Genomic DNA, 10,617 nt, shown 5'->3' on the forward strand with positions numbered 1-10,617 from the left:
AATCCACTACAGCTTTCAGAATCTTGGCAAAACCACTACGTCTGAGAAGTCTTCTCCGCAAATCAATGAGATGCACCAAAAACTGAAGTGCCTGCAGCTGGCACTGGTCAACAGAAAGGGACCAATTCTTCTCCACAGGCCCGACCACACATCGTGCAAGCAATGCTTCAAAAGTTGAAGGAACTGGGCTACCAAGTTTTGCTTCGTCAATCTGCCATATTCACCTCATCTCTCGCCAACTGACTACCACTTCTTCAAGCATCTTGAAAACTTTTTGCAGCAGAATGCAGAAAATGCTTTCCAAGAGCTCATCAAATCCCAAAGCACAGATTTTTGCACTACAGGAATAAGCAAATTTATTTCTTGTTGGCAAAAATGTGTTGATTGTAATGGTTCCTGTTTTGACTAATAAAGATGTGTTTGAGCCTAGTTATAACGACTTAAAATTCATGGTCCAAAACTGCAATTACTTTTGTGCCAACCTAATAAATTCCTTATTTCCACAAGATAAGACAATCCATTTCTTTCATTTTTTTTTCTTTGAGACAGAGTCTCGTGCTGTCACCTGGCTGGAGTGCAGTGGCACAATCTCAGCTCACTGCAACCTCCTCCTCCCGAGTTCAAGCCATTCTCCTGCCTCAGCCTTCTAAGTTAGCTGGGATTACAGGTGCATGCCACCACACTTGGCTAATTTTTGTATTTTTAGTAGAGAAGAGTTTCACCATGTTGGCTGGGATGGTCTGGATCTCCTGACCTCATGATCTACCTGCCTTGATCTCCCAAAGTGCTAGGATTACAAGTGTGAACCATCACCATGTAGGGCCGACAACCCATTTCTTAAATATAATTAATAAAGAGCTTTAATGACAAAAGAAAATTGGTTTGCTACAAAACCTACAAAATTTATATACTGTTTATATGATCAATGGCATTCAAAATATTTCCTTTCCAGATAATAGCATACATTAAAGTACATTCCCACCCTTCACAATACTATAGTAGATGAGAAACAGAGCCTAAGAGAAAGACAAAGCCTTCAGACCAGTAATTGAGCCACGTCTACCAACATAACCCCAAATCTCATGACAGGTCTATTTATATGGCAGAAAGTGAAAACTGCCAAGGAAATCATGATTCTGGTGAGCTATACATGACTGCTAACTAGGAAAAGAAAAGCAGAGATGAAAAGAAAGCAAGACATCCCATGCCAATCCTGCAGAGCAAAATCCCAGCAGACATGAAGAAAACTAAGACATCCAACAACTTCAACCAAAACATGATTTTGTTTCTGTCAACATAAATAGAAAAAGCATGTTTAAAAAGCAAAAAATATACTCTTAAAACTCATGGGTCAATGAGGGAGTCACTGGTGAAATTTTTATTGGAAACAAATGACAAACACAAGGACGATGTAGCAAAACTATGCTTAAGCTAGGCTGAAATGCATTTAAAATAAAACTAAAATGAGATTTGTGTTCAACTCAAAGTAGTCAGAAAAAAGAGGAATCTATAGACAAAAGGTTAATTTAACCAATCTTATGACTGTCCCTATCTTTTCCAAACATTTATGGTCAGAATATATAAAGAACTCTTTCTAATAAATTACATATACATATACATACATATTTCTTAATATGCATAATACACACACACACACACACATATATATATATATATATATATATATATATATATATATATATAACCCCATAGGAAAAAATGGATCAAGAGAAAACTCAAGTGTCCAAAAACACACAAAAAGACGCCCCCATCAACCTAGTGAACAAGGAAATACAAAGTAAAACTCCAGCAGCGTACCACCTCACGTCCATAATACTGGCAAAATTCAAAAAGCAGGCCAGGCGTGGTGGCTCACATCTGTATTTCCAGCACTTTGGGAGGCCAAGGAGGGCAGATCATGAGGTCAGGAGATGGAGACCATCCTGGCCAACCTGGTGAAACCTCATCTCTACTAAAATACAAAAAACTAGCCAGGCATGGTGGTGAGCACCTGTAGTCCCAGCTACTCGGGAGGTTGAGGCAGGGGAATTGCATGAATCCAGGAGGCAATGATTGCAGTGAGCCAACATCACACCATTGCACTCAGCCTGGCAACAGAGCAAGACTCCATCTCAAAAAAAAAAACAAAACCTCAAAACTAACAAAATCAAATACTGGTAAAGAAAAAGATCTACCTATTGTCATGTGCTGGAAATGTTAAACTGCAAAACTATCTTGAAGGGAAAGCATAGCAACATCTAATACAGTGATAGGTGTGGATCATCCCCTACAATTCAACAATTCCATTCCTAGGAAAATACTTGAGAGAGAAAATATTGCAAGTGTGCGGACAGAAAAGTGCATATTCACTTTAATGCGTATTAAAATCTACCAAAATGTATACTGATGGCAGAATGGATTACGGTAAATCTTCAAACTGAATAAATATGTAAGCAGTGATAAAAATTTACAGTCACCTTTCACAATACAACACCAAAAAAAGAAGAGAAAAAGGCAAGTAAGAAGAATACAGGCAGGACACAGTGGCTCAAGCCTATATTCCCAGCATTTCACAAGGCCGAGGCAGATGGATCACTTGACATCAGGAGGTCAACCTAGCCTGGCCAAAGTGGTGAAATCCCATCTCTACTAAAAATACAAAAATTAACCAGCCGTGGTGGCACACCTCTATAGTCCCAGCCACTTGAGTGGCTGAGGCATAAGAATCGCTTTGAACCCAGGAGGCAAAGGTTGCAGTAAGCTGAGATTGTGCCACTGCACTCCAGCCTCAGTGACAAAGCGATACTGTTATCTCAAAAAAAGAATACAAACAGTATTAATCCTACTTATGAATTTATTTACGCAAGTTTTACAAACACAAAACTATACAGTAATACCAAGGGTCAAATAATTTCAATTGCAATTCCTTTATTTGAAAAAGTATGGGTAGTTTTGTTTTGTTCTATGATACCCATAAAACGTAAGGTACTAGGTTAGATTTTCAGCATAAATTTTGAAAGGACTGTTTCCAGGGCAGATTAATTTTGCTCTGGGTCTCCTCAAACCCCACCCCTACAGCTCTCCCCTTACCACCACCACACCAACGCTTTTTAAATAAACCTGAAGAGTATATGAGTGTACAACCCTACCTCTTCCTCTGGAGCTTTAGAAGCAACAAAGCGTGTTCTTTCTCGTCTCATCTTGCCACCTCCACCACCTACTCCAGAAGATAAACCATTGGCTGCAGGCAAACTGAAATTTGGATATGAAAAGCCACTGGCAAATAAAAAGAAAATTAAAACAATTGATATATTATTCTTGTCCATAACTTATTAACTAAATACCTAAAAACTGGAACTGGTAACAAGAAAATATACAGCAAAATGTGATTCTAAAATCTTAGATTTCTTTGTACAAAGTTTCTATTCATTGATCTTAATCTTCAAAAAGTACATGTAAGTCAAATATAAACCTTACAAATTAAATATAAAGCGGTACAGCTGTATAAGAAATGATAGTACCTTTCTCGTTGTTCTCTATTCTGTCCTGGTGTCGTATTTTTTTCATATCCAGTCTGCAGGGGAAATACACACATATTTATTTGTTTGCTTATGTGTTATAATGTTCTTAGTACCACCTTGCTTCCCATTAATTTTAATATTTAGAATCAGGAATTTGATGGCTTTTTAATGAGTCCTACAATTTGAAATTATACCCTGCCTTCTGAATGGTAACCAAGAGTTACAGTGAAATTATACCAAAAAATGTCAGTGAGCACAACCATTATTTTAACAAAATGGTAGTACAGACAATATGCTCACTAACCTAACACAAAATTAGTTCTACTTATCCCTCTTTTTGTCCTGTTAATTGTACAAGCAAATATGCAAAGTATTTGTTTCGAAATGACACTCTGCAACTTAAAAGTACAAATACGTCCACTGAAAGAAATCAAGACTCCTCAGAAAAATGGCTGATTACAGGGCTGGGGCAGGAAATGTATGTGATGAGTCTGAATTTACCTTATAATATGAAAAATCAATTAAGTGCCCAAAAAGATACAGGCAAGAATCATCAATAATGCTAACACTCGTGGCTGAAAAGAATATAATGGCAAAGTTTCCTTTCCACAAGATACTTATTCATTACAAAAGGTAAAATAGTAATTTTACAGTGGAGAATCCTCACAGACACCACTTTATTTAATAACCACACTGCCAGGAATGGGACAAACTAGTAGCCTGTGCCTTCTGAACACTGAGAACAGCTCAGCACACTTCTTCGATGGTTTTCACTGCCAAAGAACATAACTGAAATCTAATCATGAGGAGACATCAGATAATCATAAAACTGCAGAACATTAGCTTCTATACTTCAAATTGCCAATGTTGTGAAACACAAAACAAGAACAAAAAAACAAAAGGAACTGTTGTAGGCTAATGAAGACAAAGAGACATGATAACTAAATGCAAGACATGATGTTGGAATTTTTTCTTTTGGGCCAACTGACAACATGTAAATAAAATCTGTAGATTACAGTGCTGTGCCAGTGTTAGGTTTCTGGGATTGATCACTGTTACGCATTATGTAAGGAAATCCCTTGTTTATAAGAATACAGAAAAAAGATAAAACAAATGTAGTAAAATGCAAAGTTCTTAAAATTTTTCCTACAAATCTGTAAAAATACAAATTATGTTCAAAAAAAAAATTTTTTTTTTTGAGTCAGGGTCTCACTCTGTCACCCAGGCTAGAATTCAGTGGTGCAATCATAGTTCACTTCAGCCTCCAACTCTTGGGCTCTCATGTGATTCTCCTGCCTTAGCCTCTCGCCTTGCTAGGATTACAGACTCACACCACCATGTCTGGCTAGTTTTTTTTCCTCTAGAGACAAGGTCTCACTATGGTGCCTGGGCTGGTCTTAAACTCCTGGCCTCAAGTGATCCTTCTGCCTCAGCCTCTCAAAGCACTGGGATTACAGGCATGAGCCACCTGGACCACCCTATGTTCAAAATATTTTTCAAAATTTTAATGTTAACTTAAAAGTATGGAGGGAGATAAAACAAACATGACAAAATGTTAATGACCGCTGAATCAACATAAAGTACATGGGCAATCACTGTACTACCCTAAGATTCAAGGTTTTCAAGAAATTGAGTTGCTAAAAATGAGATTAAATTTAAGCAAAGACATAAACAGTAAGGTGTTAAATAAATAAAATAAACACAAGTTAAATGACATAAAAAAAAAACCAAACCCAGGTTATGGGACATTTAATAAGACAATCTGCCTGGTCTCTTCAAAAATCTATGTATCCAGCAATTCCATTACTAGGTTTAAACCCAAGAGAAATAAAAACATGTCCACAAAAAAACACTTATACGCAAATGTTGATAGAAGCATTATTGATGATAGCCAAAAAGTAAAAACAATCCCAATGTCCCTCAACTGATTAATGGATAAAATAAAATCTAGCATATGCATATAATGAAATATCTACAAAACCTAGTATATCCATACAGTGAAATATCATTAAGCCAAAAAAGGAAAGAAATGGGCCGGATACAGTGGCTCAGGCCTGTAATCCCAGCACTTTGGGGAGGCCAAGGAGGGTGGATCAGAAGGTCAGGAGTTCAAGACCAGCCTGGACAACATGGTGAAACCCTGTCTCTACTAAAATGCAAAAAAATGAGCCAGGCATGGTAGTAGACACCTGTAATCCCAGCTACTAAGGAGACTGAGGCAGAAGAATCGCTTGAACCCAGGAGGCGGGGATTACAGTGAGCCAAGACCATGCCACAGCACTCCAGCCTGGGCAACAGAGGAAGACTCTGTCTTCAAAAGAAACAAAGAAAGAAAGAAAGAATTGATACAAACTACAACGTGAATGAACCTTGAAAACATTATGCTAAGTGACTACTAATGGTTATGGGTATGAGATTTTTGAAGGGTGGGACAGATAGCAATACAAATGTTCTAAAATTTACAATTATGATGGCCGAAGAGTTGAACCACCACCACTTCATTTATAAAGTGTTTTCTAAACATGCTAAAACCACTGAATTGAAAACTTTAAATAGGAGAATTGTATGATACGTGAATTATCTCAAGAAACAGAAACCAATGTGGCCAAGGTGAGGGTTTGAGGACTGGAAAACAAAACCAAAAGCAGTATCTGAACCTCGCTTGAGTCCTGGTTCAAAAAAGCAGCTATGAAAAACCATTTGAATATGGACTAGATATAATTTTGGGAAATTAGTATTAATTTTCGTAGATGGGATAATATAGGAGAAAGCACTTAGGGGATGCATGTCAAAGTACTTAGGGTTCAAAAGATAATGTCTGAAATTTACTTTCAGATAGTTGAACAACACCACAAACAAGAAACAGGCTACTCAGGAGGCTGAGGCAGGAGAATCACTTGAACCTGGGAGGTAGAAGTTGCAGTAGGCTGACACCATGCCATTGTACTCCAGCCTGGGCGACAGAGGCTCTGTCTCAAAAAAAAGACTTGATCAAGGTGACAACTATTTTAAAAGCATACCAATTCATAATCATCACTAACTCACAACTTTTATACGTTATATAGTTGCTAGAATACAATAGTAGAGAACTTATATTTTACATTATTTAGTCCCATTCATTCTAATCAATATTCAAAGACTGGTGGAAATATACTCACACTGCACTTTTTATCTATTCTTTGATTAGTCTTCCTGAATTCACCAGTCGGAGTCAGAGAGGGTTTAAAATAAACACTTCGATTTGTTGCTATGGAAACTGGCTTTGGGGTCATAAGTCTCTGAACAGGAGGATATTGAGAATCCACCTTACAGGTAAACAGAAATCAAAGACAAACATTTATTTTCACATAAACCAATGATTCATATCTAAATTTTGACAATAGCTAATGTGACCTAAAGACCATGAGTGCTTCCTAAAGAAATATACAGTAGATACAAACAAACAACAGGAAAATCTGGTAAGTGGAGCCAAAGGTTTCTATCTATCTATACGTCTATGTACATAAATATACACAAATAATTCTAAAATGGCTTCATGGATACACTATATTTCATTCCAGACTTAATCACTTTCCACACATGCATGCATACAAAACTATATTCAAAACAGCACTACAAATTTAAGCTTTTACAGAGTTAATTTTATTTTGACTTTTTAGAATTTTTTTTTTTTCAGAGACAAACTCTTGCTCTGTCGCCCAGACCACAGCTCACTGAAGCCTAGGCCTCCCTGGGCTGGGTGTATCCCCTCACCTCAGCCTCCCGAGTAGCTGAGAATACAGGGGTGCATCAGCAAGCCTGGGTAATTGTTTTTGGTATTTTTTGTAGAGACAGTGTCTCGCCATGTTGCCCAGGCTGGTCTTGAACTCCTGGGCTCAAGCAATCTGCCTGCCTCAGCCTCCCAAAGTGCTGCGATTACAGACATGAGGCACCTCGCCTGGCTTTTTTTTTTTTTCCATTTTTTATGGAAATGAGATCTTACCATGTTGCCCAGGCTGCTCTCAAACTTCTGGGCTCAAGCAATCCCCCCACTTCAGCCTCCCAAAGTGCTGGGATTACAGGTATGAGCCACTGCACCTGACTCAGGATGAATTTTAAATACATTAACTAAAATTTACTTTTGTCACATTTTCCCCGAATTACTAGGTATTTTAAAACCAGCTATGGGCCAGGCATGGTAGCTCATGCCTGTAATCCCAGCACTTTGGGAGGCTGAGGCAGGTGGATCATTTGAAGTCGGGAGTTCGAGACCAGCCTGGCCAATATGGTGAAACCCGTCTCTGCTAAAAATGTAAAAATTAGCCAGGCATGGTGGTATGCGCCTGTAATCCCGGCTACTCGGGAGGCTGAGACAAGAGAATTGTCTGAACCAGGGAAGCGGAGGTTTCAGTGAGCTGAGAATGTGCCACTGTAGTCTGGCCTGGGAGAGAGAATGAGACTCAGTCTCAAAAAAAAAAAAAGAAAAAAAAAAAAACCACCCAGCTATGAGAATATTTAAATTCCCAAAAATGTGAGCAAATCCCTCTCCAAGTTGATTTTCCCCATTGTTATTTAAATACCAAACCAAAAATCTTACAATCTAAGTCTAAATGGTAAATAACTGTTAAGACTTCCAAACTGGAAAAGGAACTCATTTTATTATATAAGTACACAAGTATTTTGTTAACAACAGTCCTTTGCTACACTGAAACATAGTAAAAATCCTGTTGGTATAAAACCACTACACAGCCAAAAGCTTCTAACTCTGTCCAAAGACTGTAATCCTAAGAACAGAGTCCTTTCACTCAGCAGCAGCTGTGAACAACGTTGGTTTCCAGGGCAAAGCCTCTGTATAGTTACTAACTCTTCCCTGAAACCTCCTTGCAAATGTGACCTTACAACTGAATAAGTCTATTTTGCAGACTGTTCTGATAACATCTGTGAAACATGAGCTATGACACTGTATTCTGGTGTTTTATTTCTTAGCACCCACTAATAAACTTTTATGGATACTATACTCAACCACTAGTAAAACTCTTATTGATAAGAACTTACGATGTAATTTTTAAATTTCACCTCTTTTTATAAAATAATCTGATATAAATGAGGGGTTGAGAAAAGCTAACGGCTTAAATTAATCCCATCATAGAAGCTAATAATAGATTCCTTCTTGCCTAATTACAAATGTCTAGGTAATTCTAAAAATTGAGAAGCAACACTCTTCCAAAAAAAGTTCAATTTTAGCTTTCTTTGCGTAAGAATTTCAGTACAGATAATTATAATCTACCAATATCTCAAATATAGTCCCTGAAATTAATTCATGAAATTATAATTTAAATACTGTTGAGGAACTTGGTATTACAAAACATGCTTTCATAAATAAGAATCCAAGAGTCAGCTTTCCCCGAAGGATCCTTAACTAGCTATAAACTAACAAAAGATACCTCTTTAACCCAAACTATCAAACATTATATCTTTTTCCCACAGTTGCCTCCAAAGTTAATTTTAAGCAAATAGAATATATCGAAAGGGCAGCAAGCTGTAATGATCAATTTTTTTTTATCAGTTCCACTATCTTGGAACAGTATTTTTTTTGTTTGGCTGATGAGATGTGCCTAACTGAAATTCTACTACACACAACAGATTTGACATAATGTTGGTTAATGAGGAAAGAATACAAAGACGATGATGTGCAAGAGGACTTTAGTTTACTGAATGTCTAAACACCTCACCTCAAGCTTTCATCACTCCTTTTTTTTTTTTTTTTTTTTTTGAGATGGAGTCTCGCTCTGTAGCCCAGGCTGGAGTGCAGTGGTGCGACCTCGGCTTGCTGCAACCTCCACCTCTCTGCAACCTCTGCCTCTGGGTTCAAGTGATTCTCCTGCTTCAGCCTCCAAAGTAGCCGGGATTACAGGCGCGCATCACCATGCCCGGCTAATTTTTCTGTATTTCCAGTAGAGATGGGGTTTCATCGTGTTGGCCAGGCTCTTTTTGAACTCCCGACCTCGGCTGATTCACCCGCCTCGGCCTCCCAAAGTACTAGGATTACAGGCACAAGCCACCGTGCCTGGCTGATCACTCCTATTTTTATTTACCAAAAGGTAATAGTAAACTATAAAGTCTCTCAAGATCCTGAAGATGGAAATGCTATATAGCAAAAAAAAAAAAAAAAATTGAATGGATGAGTATCTACTACACATACAACATGTCCCGAGGCCTGCAGAAGAGGGTAAAATGACCAAGTAAAAGAATATTATTTTTCAGGGCCGGATACAGTGGCTGATTGGGAGGTCAGGCTGAGCAGATCACCTGAGCTCAGGAGTTTGAGACCAGCCTGGCCAACATGGTGAAACTCTGTCTCTACTAAAATTACAAAAATTACCCAGGCATGGTGGTGTGTGCCTGTAATCACAGCTACCTAGGGAGGCTGCAGCACAAGAATCACTTGAACCTGGAAGCCACAGGTTGCAATGAACCAAGATCGCACCACTGCGCTAAAAAGAAAGAATATTTTTCAAACATGTAACCTAATGACTAAAGTAAATCCAATCTGTGTACTTGTGAACTTTAAACACAACAAAATTGCAGACAGTTTAAATAACTAAATGCTAACGAAGTCTTACCTTTTCTCTTTTGGCCTGAAAATCTGTGACATCTATCCCACTCCTATCAAGAGGCTGAAAAAAGAAAATACTATTAGAATAGATGGGGAGTTATAAAAAATATATATATAAATTTTTTGAGACAAGAGTCTCACTCTGCCTCCCAGGCTGGAGTGCAGTAGCATGATCTCGGCTCACTGCAATCTCTGCCTCCCAGGTTCAAGCAATCCTCCTGCCTCAGCCTCCCAAGTAGCTGGGATTACAGGCATACGCCACCACACCTGGCTAATTTTTGAATGAAAAATATGTTTTAAGGCCGGGTGCGGTGGCTCAAGCCTGTAATCCCAGCACTTTGGGAGGCCGAGGCGGGTGGATCACGAGGTTGAGAGATCAAGACCATCCTGGTCAACACAGTGAAACCCCGTCTCTACTAAAACTACAAAAAATTAGCTGGGCATGGTGGTGCGTGCCTGTAATCCCAGCTACTCAGGAGGCTGAGGCAGGAGAACTGCCTG

The 10,617-nt window shown here is 38.4% G+C and overlaps 1 protein-coding gene across 1 annotated transcript in view; it reads right to left on the reverse strand.

Annotated features, from left to right (window-relative positions):
* NUP153 (nucleoporin 153) overlaps positions 1 to 10,617 on the reverse strand; it is an 80,014-nt gene that overhangs the window by 36,816 nt on the left and 32,581 nt on the right. The window contains exons 6-9 of the mRNA XM_017521426.2: positions 10,124 to 10,214; positions 6,680 to 6,826; positions 3,522 to 3,574; positions 3,150 to 3,276 (exon numbers count right to left, since the gene is read on the reverse strand). Of these exons, the coding sequence (XP_017376915.1) occupies positions 3,150 to 3,276; positions 3,522 to 3,574; positions 6,680 to 6,826; positions 10,124 to 10,214 (418 nt within the window). The remainder of the gene's footprint in view (positions 1 to 3,149; positions 3,277 to 3,521; positions 3,575 to 6,679; positions 6,827 to 10,123; positions 10,215 to 10,617) is intronic.

The sequence above is a fragment of the Cebus imitator genome, unplaced genomic scaffold (genome assembly GCF_001604975.1).
Source record: "Cebus imitator isolate Cc_AM_T3 unplaced genomic scaffold, Cebus_imitator-1.0 Scaffold21, whole genome shotgun sequence".
Classification (NCBI taxonomy): domain Eukaryota; kingdom Metazoa; phylum Chordata; class Mammalia; order Primates; family Cebidae; genus Cebus; species Cebus imitator.